The sequence below is a fragment of the Stegodyphus dumicola genome, chromosome 4 (assembly GCF_044657685.1).
Source record: "Stegodyphus dumicola isolate Sdum_Otavi_A_Nest chromosome 4, ASM4465768v1".
NCBI lineage: Eukaryota > Metazoa > Arthropoda > Arachnida > Araneae > Eresidae > Stegodyphus > Stegodyphus dumicola.
In genome coordinates, this window is record NC_140771.1 from 33,339,822 (window position 1) to 33,354,709 (window position 14,888).

At 31.4% G+C, this 14,888-nt stretch overlaps 1 protein-coding gene across 4 annotated transcripts in view; it reads left to right on the forward strand.

Annotated features, from left to right (window-relative positions):
* Positions 1-2,015: 2,015 nt before the first annotated feature.
* LOC118206094 (glucosidase 2 subunit beta-like) overlaps positions 2,016-14,888 on the forward strand; it is a 60,756-nt gene continuing 47,883 nt past the window's right edge. Inside the window, exons 1-4 of one of the 4 annotated variants that reach the window (XM_035378360.2) lie at positions 2,016-2,249; positions 5,267-5,383; positions 5,466-5,561; positions 12,187-12,244. In XM_035378360.2, coding sequence (XP_035234251.1) covers positions 2,147-2,249; positions 5,267-5,383; positions 5,466-5,561; positions 12,187-12,244 — 374 coding nt within the window. In that variant the 5' untranslated portion in view covers positions 2,016-2,146. The remainder of the gene's footprint in view (positions 2,250-5,266; positions 5,384-5,465; positions 5,562-12,186; positions 12,245-14,888) is intronic. The other 3 variants (XM_035378361.2, XM_035378362.2, XM_035378363.2) reach the window with 3 other exon arrangements.

Genomic DNA, 14,888 nt, shown 5'->3' on the forward strand with positions numbered 1-14,888 from the left:
TATAATATCTAGTTGCAAAAAATGTTTTCCGCCAAAAAAATCTAGTTGATACTAGATATCTAGTTGGCCTTGCTGGATAACAGAAGTACTACGGTAGATAACTGGATAACAGAAGTACTACGGGCTACGCCAGTACTACGGGGCTTTGAGCTTGTTGGAAGGAGCGAAGTTCGTCAGACGACTGCCTGTGACGTCAGAGCTCCCTCTCGCTTCAGCGTCTTGGATCAACACCGACTCTAGAGTTGTTATATTTAACTTCCTTCTGTAAGGAGGTGTTGGTCTAACCCAGGGGTCTCCAAACTTTTCAGCCCGCGGGCCATATTGGGGCTTTAACGAAGCTTCGAGGGCCAAGATCCAGTTAGTTCATCATCCATGGCGATGCAACTATGATGAACAGCATACAAGTTTTTAAACGAGGCAGTGAGATTTTTGTGATTGGATCTATACGCTATGATCTTACAAAGAGATCCTTGTTTTTTAGACTTTCATGCAGTTTCACCTAACATAAATTTCTTAAAGCTGTTTTTGAACATTTGCAAAAATATAATTTTGTCCAAGAATATTAGAGATTTCTTCGGTTTAGTATGTACTTTGCTTTTCAATCGATTTATCAGCGCATTTTGTTTACATTTTGATCAGCTGCAAACATTCGTTCCATAAGCAAATTTTTTGTAAAAAAAAAAAAAAAAAAAAATCTCGAAAATTAAAATAAATTACAACATATATAGAAAAATTAAGATTTAAATAAAATCACTACTGAAAATTTCTATGAAGCAACTTAGAATGCTACTATGAAACTAGAAAAGATAACACACGAAACCTTTATTCTTGTAAAGAGTACAATGAGAGTTTTCTACTTCCTTGTACAAAGTAAGGGAAGTATTGTAATTGCGAAAAATTTCGGATATCATATGTCAACGAAAATATCCATTTTGACCTCTCTCTCTCTCTCTCTCGAATCCATTTGAACTTTTTTTTGGCGTGACATCTGTTCGTACGGACAGAATAAATGAATCTTTTTCTCAAAATGGATTCAGAAGAGATTTTTTTCGTGATGTCTGTACGTACGTATGCAGGTATCTCGCATAACTCGAAAACGAGTGGCCTCAAAACGTTGAAATTTTGTATATGGGACATGTATAACATGTAGTTGCGCACCTCCCTTTTTGTTTGCAATCGGCTGCATCAGAACTCTATGTATATCTACCCAATCTGTTACCGGAGACGGGGAGTTTAGTTTTTTAGTCTTATATGCTTGTAGATTGTGCGATTTTTGCTTTCGAAGTGACTCAGGGGGTTAAGGTTTTTATAACTTTATTTAATCTGCATGCAATAGTTGTAGAATTATCAATATTTTAAAAGTTGTTTAAGTGCTACTAAGCCTACTAAAGTCGCTATTTGTTTACATTTTCAACTCCTGTTTTGTTTGAAGATGTTTTGAGTTTTTATGTATTTTTGCCTCGTCACGAAGTGAGAACTGAATGAGGAATCCATGTGTGTCCACATCAGATTTTATATAGAGCGTATTTCCCTCATAGTAAATTTAGAAATGATTGTATAATGTCCATATTATGTTTTATATACAATGCGCATGATAGGCAACGCATTTCTAGATTGGCTGTTATTATAAAATATTTAATGTGTATGTTATTTGTTACTTTAAATTTTAAAAAATTATTTTAAAGAAACCCCTGGCGGGCCGGATTATTAGATTTCGCGGGCCAGATTTGGCCCTTGGGCCGTAGTTTGGAGACCCCTGGTCTAACCAAAGAAAGTCTCTAACACCGTTTGGACAGTTAACTTAAAATACTGGTCTAAAAGTTACAGAAAGCTGAATAAATGCTTTAGTTAATCAAGAGTATACTCAGTTAATTTTATAGCATAATTCCAGATATGTCATATTTTAGGAAAAAAAAAAGAAATAAAAAACACAGCTATCGCTTTAAAAAATAATATTTTTCTGCTAAATATTACGATAAGGAAACAAATATTTTACCACTGAAAGTTTGGCAACACCAATGTCTTGTAGCAGAAGAACTTGATAGAAGCGGGCGGTTGACTATAAATGGACTAAGTGTATTGATTAGATATGTGAAGAATTTTTACAAATTTATTTTGTAATGGTGGGTCACATTGCTTATGATTTATGGCATCGTTTATTCCTTTATGTCTTCTTCATTTTCTGATCTGTCTGCTTTTTTCCAATGGTACCCTGGGAGCCTTACGGCCTCGAGGTGTATCATTACCAAGTATGTTTTGTTTACATTTCTATTTCTTTTTTTCTCTCTCTTTTTCTGAAAGCATGCCATATTTTATTTTTCCCTCTTAAACTACTTTATACTGTGTGTAATTTAAGGAAAATATAAAAATAGATGAGGACGAAACTTTTATTTAATAACAGGGTGGAAGTTTAATTTAAATTATTCTTGTTCTTTGCATGAATTGATTTTATTTCGTGTAATTAAATCCCCCCCTCCCCAAATGAGAATTCAAATTGAACCTTTCTTTGGTATGAATGAATGAAAGCATCACATTATGATATATTTGTTAAACTTGACTATATAATAGAAATACAGTTGATCAAATTCAGTTATACTTTAATATGAAATCAGTTTGTGTATTGTACTTATTCTGTGGGCTAATCTTTGGAATATGATAACAGGTAGTTTAACCATTCTGTGTACTGCATACATTATCAAACTAAATATATATTTCAGTAATATGTAGATATATTTTTCTGTTATTAATAAATACCTGTTAACTTGAGATGATATGAAGGTAACTGGATTTACAACTAGCTCTTGCAGAATGAAGATAAAATATTCACATAGTTAAAAGATTTATCTAAGCTATTATGTATCCATAGATAACATATAAGATATAGCTTTTTAGTGCAAGCATTTTTTTTCCCTTGCAAGTTTACTTGATAGCCAAGTTTTTTGCTATAATTAAATACTGTAAAATAACCTTTAGTTTTCATTCATGTTTTGAAAAGATTTTGCTGATTCATTGGAAATTAATCTATTATTCAAAAAATACATAATTTTAAAATATCAATAATTTAATTATGTTTTTAAAAACTCAAAAGAGAAAGCATTTTTAGATTAGTACGGTTAGTTATCTTTAAAGTAGATAGTTTTGATAATCCTTTGCACTCTGATTTGTAGAATTAAAATAGCTTTACTGTATTTTTATATCTGTAATCGGAGCATTTTTAGAAAGAGAATAATTATGTAAAATGTGTTGTCTCTGAAATATCCCTGTTTTCTGCAATGTAATATCACTCATTATTGTTGCAAACATTGGTGTGAAATCACTAAAATGGTGATAATATAATAATAATCTATAAAAATGGCAACTTTGGCCTTTAGGATCCCCATAGATCAGAGCTTGCAGAATAGAAGCAAATGGTTAATAGCCACTTGGTATAAAATTGGTATAAAATGGGATTTTATATTTTAAAATATGTTACTGAATAATTGCCCATTTTAAACCTTAATTCTAGGAAATATTCTGTATTACTTGAAATATTTAATTATGAAACAGAAAAATGTTTGAATACTTTAGATCAACGTTTTTCGAACTATGGTACTTGTACCACTAATGGTACATTGCATTATTTTTGTGGTATTAAAAGATTTAAAGGCATGTAAGATGGTGTCCCTTTTAACATCTTACCTGTATTTTAATCTTTATTATTCAGCTACATATATATTTTTTCCCTCTTTAAACTGGTGCCTATCGCAGTAGCCACACTGGCCATATTCTAGTTACTAGTTTATGATGATATTTTTTTATTCTTATTTATGCGGTACACAATTTTTAAAGTTTGAGAACCCTTGCCCTTGATGAGTCATGCTATTCATCTAATACTTGATTTAATGTAACATGGACATATATAATAGGTTATTTATAATATATTAAGACATATTATTTTGTAATGTGTGCATCAAATAGAAAACTGTTATTATAAAAAGATAAACAAAACAAAATTTTAAATGGTAATATTTTATCTGTTTCTCCCAATTCAAACATAGCTACAGAACTGGATAATAAAACTGAAATGCTTGATGAATATAGCATTCCAAATTTCAAGCCACCACACGCAGTTATAGTTGGGAACCCTGAATGATGTTTGAATTTTAATAACAATAGCAAAGTGAAAATTTAAAATTTTTTTGGTGGTGTAGGTTCTGACTTCAAATACAGGGAATAATAAGTGATGAATGAGATATATCAGAGTTCTAAAGAAGATACATTATTCAGAATAATCTGATGTATTCATTACCAAGACAGCAGATCTGTAGTTTCATCTAAAAATGATAAAAACTTCATCCAATCAGAATAATTGCCAAGATTAAGATAAAAGGAAGTTATACAAAAAGAATGTCAGAATATTGAAAACAACTGTGTCTAAAAACATAAAACAAATTACAGTTGAACTATTCTAGCAAAATTGCCTGTCTGGGATTTCGGCTAGTTAATACTGAAAGTTGGGCAATGCAGCAAACTGTTTGGGAATCAGTGCCCGTGCTGAACGCTGGTTTCTGTGATATCAGGAACATATCCAAATATATCTCAAAGGAGATGCCTTGTATCAAGTTAATAATAGACAATTTCATACCATAAAAGTAGTAAAAGAGTGGCTATAACGGTATGAAAGTGAATATTAAGTTCTGAATAATTCCACAATTGCAATGCCATTGAATCGGTAAGGTCTACCGGAGGAGTAAGTGGAAAAATAGTTTTCATCTCCAGAATCATGAAGCAAAATAGTTTCTCTTTTGTTAGAAGAATAACTAAAAATATCTTTAATGAACAAATATACAAGATTTGTATCAATAATTTCTAAGGAAAACTGCTATTGATCTCCAGAAATGGGTCCACACCATTATTTATAATGTTACACTCCAGGTGCAGGTATTGTGCAATCATTATGTAGTAATTAATTTACACATGTGCTGGTTACCTGTAGAAGTTAAGAAATGGATATCATAACATTATGGAGATGTAGATTTATATTATTGTTGGAGCTCTTTTGAAAGCTTTGTGCTCAGATATGTGCCGGCCTGTTCATTTGAAATCAATAAAACCTTCATGTAGTTATTAATATTAGAATTTTAAAATGTCAGTACTATAAACCTTTGAATCAGTAATACTGATAAGCAGTATAAATTGCAAAACAGCATTGCCATTTAAATTAGATTTGTATCCTTTAATATTAGAAGAAGATTGAAACTAAACAGTGTGTGTAAACTTTATGCAGGAAAGGTATTCTATAATCCTGCTCATCACTTTCGATGTTTAGATGGATCTAGTTCATTTCCATTCCATTATGTCAATGATGACTTCTGTGACTGTGAGGATGGATCTGATGAGCCAGGTTTGTAATTATGAATTTTCAGTATTTTTCTCATTGCATCTAACCTTGTATATTTTTAATTTTAAAATTTTTCTATTTTTAGGAACATCTGCTTGTGCAAATGGTATTTTCAATTGCTTAAACCACGGACACATACCTATCAGCTTGCCTTCATCTCGTGTCAATGATGGAATATGTGGTAATTTTTTATTTAATACAGTCAAAAGTCTTTAATCCGGAAGGATCTATAATCCGGACCTCAAAGCTACAAACTTTCTGCGCATGCGTAAATGCATAATGTGTTTACGCATGCATGTTTAATGTATAATGGACGGTATAAGCTAAGCTAAAATTATCTATTTCAGTTAATGTTGCAGATTCCGTTGTGTTGTTCCTTAATCTTATAATTGGATCTGGCTTATTATTTTTTGCAGACTGTTAGAGCAATTTTATAAAAGTAAACTTGAACTTTCGATTATGTCAAAAAGAATTTCCGATTCTGGAGCGGCCAAAGGATCTAAAAGCGAAAGCATGTTTCGATGTCCATCAAACAAAAAGTGGAATTGCTGCAAAAAAATGGATAAAGGCATATCCTTTGTTTCTATAACCATTCCGAAATCTGTTTATCAATTTCATGCTGCTCTGCGAGGGTGGGGAAACATCTCGGTGCGCAATGAACTGGAAGTTGATCTGTCAGCACTATCCTTATCTTCAGGGCAGATGTTTTTATTTTATTCGGCTTATAATTCCTTACTAAATGTAGTATTTCATCTCTATGTACTCCGTATTTGATATGATTTAAATCAAATTCCTCGTCATTATAAATATCATGAATACACATCAAATAGTTTTCTGGTTGCAATTTTCTAATTTCGACTATGCGTAATGTATGCTTTACGCATGAGCGCATTGAAAGAAATGTTTAATAAAGTAAACAAATAAATATTAAGCTTTTTTTTTGTAAATTTTCATACTCTTTAGATCATCATTGCTCTTTATTTCATAAATTATGGTTTCATATTTTTAATTTTATAATTTCTGCATGCCATCTTACCAGATTTAAATTGATGATCTATAATCCGGAAAAAACCGATAATCTGGAATTGCCGAAGTCCCGACGAATCCGGATTAACCTTTTTGCGACGGCGCACTTTTTCATTTTTCACACTTTCATTGACCATACGAGGGTATTCTTCCTCTGATAAATAGCGCCTTCCCACCATAATAGACTGGAGGTGAGGCTTTCCGAAATAAAAAGAGAAGAAACTGAAATATATCTGAAAGCAATGCAAAACGTAATAATACTCCACATACTAACCCTAAAAGACCGTACATAGTAAAGGAAAGAAATAGAGTAAAAAAAGGAATTGGATATAAATCAGACATGCAAATGTTTTCATTAGCACGTAGCAATTTAAAGAGCTCACCTCCGTTTACGCTTTCCCTTCCCCCCCCCTCCCAGCCTCGCAAGAGCTGATGAGTAAAATACCAAAGTCTTTGTAAGAATATATCAAACTCAAGGTCAAGAACCTAAAACTGCATTCATTTCAAAAGTAATGGACATAGGATGCCATCTAGTGGCCTTCAGAAATACGTTCCAGCTTAAAATGCTTATACAAATCACCTGTCCGCTGAATGCAATCTCTAGCAATGCATGAATGGGACGCCCGGCTGTAAGAGACGTTCTTAAGGAATGCGTATATGGGACCATTGTCTTGAAAGGTTTAAAGACTTTTGACTGTATAATAAATTCAATTTCTCTTCCTGAAGTGATCAATGTGTAGGTTTGGCAAAATATGATAGCTGAGTGCAAATCTTGGTCAGTTCATGATCTATACATAAATCTGGTGTTTGATCCATTAAACAGGCTTAAAATGATTTCAGGATAATAAAGGAATGTAAAAAATTGTCAAATGTAGCAGCTTTGTTAAACTAAGAAACTAGAGCACCATATAGGATAAGCAGGAAATTTCTACATCTGAAAAGCTTTATCTATGATGATTGGTTTTGTAGTTCTCAAAAGATTCCTGTTTCCAGGTCCACTTAGAAAGAGGAGACCTTAGAAAAGTCAGATATAAGATTTTAAAGTTAGACTAGACTGAAGGGTGCCCCTTGTATTATCGCGAAGTTGTTGTTTCATTTATCGCCAAGTTATTGTTTCATTTATGGTAACCTGAGTAGTTGAATGTTCTGTAAATATACTTTGACCTAGAATTGGGTGCTGCTTTGACTTTTTAAGTGAAATATATCGATATGTACATGGACAAAATCAAGGGAGTGCACAATGCCAAGTTTGTGCAATTCCCTGATTTTTTTTAAAGTGTAAATATATCATTGTGTACATGGATTCCAAGTTTGTGCAATTCTTTGACTTATTTTGTTTTAAATCACGGCTACACAAAGACAAAACAACAATCATAGAATTGTACAAACTTTTAAATATTCAGTATCCATGTACCGCCAATTTTCGCCAAAGGGTACCCGTAAATGTATTTTTACCGATTTTTAATATCAGAATATATTACTGGTCCATCATTTGAATGAATATGCACTCTAGAAGGAAAAACTTATTATCCAGGTAGATAATATCAGTTATGTATTGCTATAGAAGAATACTGTTAGCTTATTTCTTTGCATTTAAATCAAGCTTTTGTCCTCTTTGACAAACAAATTTGAATCACATTTTTAAAACACTCTTTTCACTTAATGGTTTCCATGTGCTGCAAAATAGGAAAGTGTTAGTAATTAATGAAGCCAGAGATCTTTCATAAATCTTTAATACTTTAAAATTCTTAGTCAAAACAAAATGATTTATGTAGTTCTAATAAATCTTTTTTTTCTGAAAATAAACTAAAATTCCTATTGGTGGTGTATCTATTCATTCTCCATGTGAGGAATTTTTGCTTTCCTCACAGTATGCATTCACAGTTCTATTTCTTTCTATTTGCTTTTTGATATACATTTGGATAGCTTTCTATATCTGATTTTGGCTGATCTGTGGAATATGGTAACAGGTAGTTTGGCGACATTTTGGAGGCGATAAAGGTTACTACCTAAGACTTTGGTAATAATGTGAGAAGTACTCAGTTCCGATTACGCATTATTTTGTGTGAGGGAAATGAGAGATCATGAGATATGTCATGTGACATTAATGGACGAATTACAGTTCTTTAATCGGAAAAGGGGGTAAATTTGGAAAAATTATTTTGTATTAAACTTCATTATGTGTTGTGTGAAATAGTGTTGATTAATTTTCAGATTGCATGGCGCTATGTAAAGTGAATTTTAAATTTTTAATGCATTTATCTGATAATAATAAATAAGTTGAGATTGTGTGAAAGGAAGGATATTACAGATAAGTTTGAATGGCGGTGCAAGAAATCTGGTGAAAATGGACATTTTGTGGAACAGAGTGTAAGGAAGGGTACATGGTTTGCTGAAAGTAGTTTGAGTATGGGTGAAATTTTATTAATTTCTTATTACTTGGTGAATAGACTGCCAGTTGACTACTGGATTTCGGATTTAGAAATTAGCAGTAGTACTCCAGCCGAGTGGAACTCTTTCTGTAGGGAAGTGTGCGTGCCATGTAATGAAGATTCTGAAGAAGATTAGGTAAATTAGTATTTTTAATCATTTGAGGATATTATTTTTATGCATTGTTCTAAATGTAAGGAGTAAATAAATTAATATCATATTATTGGAAAATTGTTATTCGCAATGATTTAGTTTAAAGTAATTAGGATTGTAATCTAATTTTTATTAATTTAATTTATGTGCTTATTTATATTTTAAGTAGTGTTTTTTAATTTAATTATATTTTAATTTAATGATCGTGATTTTGTGAGTTATATGTTTGTAGCATTTTGGAATACGTTTGAGTAGTATACGTTGAGTATTTTCATGCATTTTCGTGAAATTTTTCTAATTTATGAGAAAAATGCAGTGTACATGGGTATAGTGAAGAGTGTGCGCAATGCCATTTTTGTACAATTCCGGGATATTTTTTTAAGTAAAAATAAGTCGACATGTACATGGCTTAGTTATATTTTAATTAAATGATAGTTATTTTGTGAATTTTATGTTTGTAGCAATGTGGTGTACGTTTCAGTTGAAGTAAACGTGCATGGAAATTATTTAAATATTTGATACTAAGTATTTGTAATTATTTTTAATGTTTGTGTATAAATTCGTTGGTGACGTTTATAATACTATAATAGATAATTTAGAGGTAAAAGCTTTTGGATATTTTATTTATTTTATACGTGGGAATGTTCATCCTTGGAAAGGGTATATACTTTTTCGTGATCAGGTAATTTCATATACAGTCAAAAGTCGTTAATCCGGACTCGTCGGGACTTCGGCGATTCCGGATTATAGATCATCGGTTTAAATCTGGTAAGATGGCATGCAGAAATTATAAAATTAAAAATATGAAACCGTAATTTATGAAATAAAGAACAGTTATAATCTAAAGGGTATCAAAATTTACAAAAAAAAAAAAAAAAAAAAAAGCTTAATATTTATTTGTTTACTTTATTAAACATTTCTTTTAATGTAAGTTGTTTCGTTTTTTATGTGATAATACATTTTCTTTAATTCTATAAACAGACATAATTTCTTGTTCAGTTACAGAGTTCCGCTGTTCAAGTCCTATAATTGCTGTGTCGAGAATACCGACTAATTTGTCAATCTAAATTTTTTCGTTTTCAATAACCTGTGTCACTTTCTTCGCTATCGGAAGCGAATTATAATGACGAGGAATTTGATTTAAATCATATCAAAGATGGAGTACATCGAGATGAAATACTACATGTAGTAAGGAATTATAAGCCAAATAAAATAAAAACATCTGCCTTGAAGATAAGTATAGTGCTGACAGATCAACTTCCAATTCATTACGCGCCCGCCGCGGCGTTAAGATAAACAAAGTTTACATAAACAAACGTTAAAGTTTAGATAAACAAAGGATATGCCTTTATCCATTTTTTGTATGAATTCCACTTTTTGTTTAATGGACTTCGAAAGACACTTTCGCTTTTAAGATCCTTAGTAAATATATATCAGAAATTCTATTTGACATAATCAAAAGTTCAAGCTTACTTTTATAAAATTGCTCTAACAGTCTGCAAAAAATAAAAGCCGAATCCAATTTGAAGATTAAGGAACAGCGCAATCTGCAACATTAACTGAATTAGATAATTTTAGCTTAGCTTATACCGTCCGTTATACATTAAACGCGCATTTGTAAACATTTTTTTGCGCACGCGCACCCAGATATACGCAGCCGTAAAGGTCTTACGCGCATGCGTCAACATGACGCATGCACAGAATGTTTGTAGGTTTGAGGTCCGGATTATAGATCATTCCGGATTATGGGTGTCCGAATTAACGACTTTTGACTGTATGTGCTTTTTACCGAGTTTAAAGATAAAGAAAATTTTCCTGCATTTTCGTGCAAATTTTTGTAATTTATGAGAAAATAGCAGTGTAGATGGATAAAGTGAAGAGTGTGTGCAATGCCATTTTTGTGCAATTCTGGGATGTTTTTTTAAGTAAAAATAAGTCGACGTGTAAATGGTTTATGTGTATGTGCTATTGGTTTATGTGTTTGCTAATGGTTTATGTGTATGTCCTTGAAAAACGCGCAAGGAGTTTGCGATTGTGCACTTTTTCCCAATTTTGCAGTTAATATTTGTCATGATTAAGCAGTTTTGTTACATAAAATTCCTAGCATAAGTGTAATTCGGCTAGTAGATTGTTGGAAAAAGTGTTGAGTAAATAAAAAGAAAAGAAACATGTCTTTACTTCGTGGCCAAATTTTCGCCAAAAAATCGCCAAGTTACCATAATCCAAAGATCAACCCTGATTTTTATTCTTGAGGAAGAAGTGTTTTTCTAATTCATTATAAATGATAATATATTCTTTTAAAAATACAGTTATAATTGCAGTCAAGCAAGATAAACAAAGAATAAAATTACCTCACTTGCATTACAATAATTGCATATTAGAAGTAGAAGAAAAGAAAAAGGGAACTACCCATTTATATTCTTCAATAATATGTATGAGCTGTGGTCCCATTTGGTCAAAAAAGTTTTTGAATTCTACAGTATCTAGATATGTTCATCAGCCCTCATGAGATATAAATTTAATTTTAATACATTCATGACTGGAAGTTGTTAGATGTACTTTAGTTAAGCTAAAATTTCTGTTTTTATCTGGTATAGTTTCTGTTGTAGTGTCACTTAACGTATTCAGATGCATTGTTTGAAGATGCACTAGGCACTTTCAAAATTCTTCAGTCCATTATGAGAGAGAAAGTAATGTCATATTATTGAAATATTGAAAATCGGATTTAAAATTGAAAGCAAATATGATTCCGTTCATAAAAAATGGCATGAATAATTTCATGTCTCATATTTAATATTTGATCACCTAAGAGATAATTCATTATGCTTCATGAGGTGTAAATAATATTGCATCTGCAAAAGTGAAAAGCCATCACTAGCATTCAGTGCCTAAAATGTGAATCTAAATCCCACATCATTGGAATCCACTTTGTCTAAATCTTCCACATCACTGGAATCCACCTTGTCTAAATCTTGTGCTACTTGAAGAGTTTATAGATAAACTAAGCATTTGCTTAGATATCCATTCCTTTTATTCAGCATTATCAAAATTATTATTGGCCATTGCGTGAAGTATGTTTTTGTGTGATTTTCCGTTGTCAACTGCATAGAAATATTTAAGAATTTCTAACACTGAACTTCCCTGATAAATTTCTAACATGTATTTCTATTATACTAACTTTAAGTCTTTTTCTGTAGATTGCTGCGACTCAAGTGATGAATACGACAGTCCTGCTGACTGTTTCAACAATTGCAAGTGAGTATACCACTACCCTCAGATGTGGCAATTTCCTATTTAGCCTCTTTGCTTCTGGCATAGGGAGAATAAAGTTTCCTGTGGGACTGTGACCTTAAAATGCTGAATTTCTGTGTGTGTTTGAAAGCATTTTGCATTTAAGCGTAGTTTTCAAGAATAATTCCTATAAAATTTACTTTTTATTGAAATATTAAAATTCTTGCATGTTATTCAAGTTATTTTTTTAAATATTAAGAAAAGATCCTAATATTTACAATTAAGAATTTTATTGCTTTGAATATGAAATATAATTTGCCTCTCACCCCATACTATCGATTGCAGTCTGATCCATTGATTATATGGCAGAGTGGTTATGTGATATTAGGTGGCAGAAAAATTGCTTTTAACTTTATAAACACTAATATCAAGTGCAGTATTAATAACAACGATTATATTTATATGTTTAATTATTTCTGTTTAGTAATGAAATAGCAAAATTAAGAATTCAAGTATCAACATCTGTTATAGTCTGTTGCCACATTTATATAGTCCCTTTCACTGTGTGAACCTTTTTAAATTCTAAAAAATACACGATAAACATTTCTTGTTTTACAATCTTGGAATAAAATGGGATATAAACTCATAACAATAAAGCTGACATACCAGACATTCCATTTAATTAAGTTTCACAGCATTCTAATATCTTTTATGCACTTTTAAAATATCAGATAAAAATGTTCTGTTTCAGCATATTGAATATAATATTTTGGGCCCATGGAGGGAAATTTAAGCAAACACTGAGAACAAAGAGGGCCCACAAGTGGCCAAATTGTAGAGTCGCTGAACATTGATAGTTTGGTTCGGGGTTCAAATCCCAGTGAACAGGGTGGCTGCTTGGGCATTTTCATGCCTATATACTATATTATATATACTCATATCTATGCTTGTGTAGCATAGATATGAGCCAGTTTCCCTTAAAAATTCCTCCATGAAAGCATCCCTCCCCTTAGACAGATAGCCCTAATGGTGCTTTGCCATAATTAAATAAACTAAACTAATGAGAATAAAAAGATGAAATTAACATATGTTATCTATTAAATATCCATTCTTTTGTCATTTAGAAACCTCAGTGTATATCTAGATAAAAGTAAAATTTCTGTTGAAAATTTTGTTGCAAAAATAAAATTTGTTGAAAAAAATAAAATTAATCAAAATTCATCCTTAGATTGCACCAATATGTATCTAAAAATCTTAAAGCTGATGTAACCTTATTTTTTATTATATTATGATACTGTGCCTTATTTTAGTTATTGCAAGAAATAAAAACAGATATGAAGATTTTTTCCCTTTGTGAAAAGAGTTGGTAATTATCAGCAATTGTTTATTTAGAACTTTTTTTTTTTTTTTTTTTTTTTTTTTTTTTTTTAGACTGAAAGTGGGGAATCTGGTCTCAAAAACAAGTAGTAGTAGTGATATACAACTGCACACATTATACAGTAGAGGACTGAATAAATTAAAATGTATTGACCAAAAATCTGCACAACCTCTCAGATATCTACAGCAAAATATGGATGTCTTTAGGTATTTTTCACAAGTTTTCTTCATTGATGATACTTTACATTAATACTTCATTAAGTATTAATGTAAAGTATCATCAAGATCTCACCTATATACTTTGTAGCAGTCGCAGAGCTTCAAACAAAGACATGAAAGTCTGTGCATTTGTCCATCATGCTACCTACCCATACCATCAAACTTTATCTACATACTGGCCCCTTTTCAGATGCTAGGTAATAGGTATCTGGTTTCTCTCTTAATAAAAGTATATTCAGAATCATTAGTAAGGCAAAATTCAGACTCATCTGTGAGGACAATAGTGTCCCTGTGATGCTTGGTCCAAAGTTGATGTTCCCTACATCCTACAAAATTAGCTGTCTTATGCACAGAACTGAATAAGGTACAAACATGTCTTGGAACCGTATGTTCATATTTTCAGGAATGCAGTAGGCTCATTTTGGGAAGAGCAATGCTCATCCATGTAAGGGTAATCTAGTGAAAGATTATATGGAACGTTAGGATATTAACTGGATTCCTTGATCAGCCAGTTATATAGATTTATGTAAATATTGCCAGGTGTAAATCTGAACTGGTTTTCATTAGCAAGTCCTCCACAAAAAAATCCCTTTCTACAGGCAAACAACTCTTATTGTTTTCTGTCTCATTCAATTAAACAATAATTGAAAAATGAATGTAAGGATTAATCTGCTTTAGGGAAAGGATGTATTTGAAGAAAATATTCTGGAAAGCATGTATTTGAAGAAAATATTCTAAGATTCTAAGAGAAACTGATTAATTTTAAAAGTTTCTGCATGCACCATTTTTTTTTTTTTTTTTTTTTTTGCATATTTAATTAAAATTGCTGAAAAATATACAGAGGCTGTTTGCACATTTTTCAGATGACTTTGCATTACTATTAAAAAAAAACCACCTGCTTGAAAATTTTTTTAGTTATTAAAAAATGCTTTGAAAACCACGATTTTTATGTATGTAAAGCATTGATAAATATTATGCATATGAAAGCAAAGAAACACCAAAATTTGGCTTCAAGGAGGAAAGTTGTTCAAATTACATATCCAAGAAAAAAACGGAATGTTTCAAATGTTGC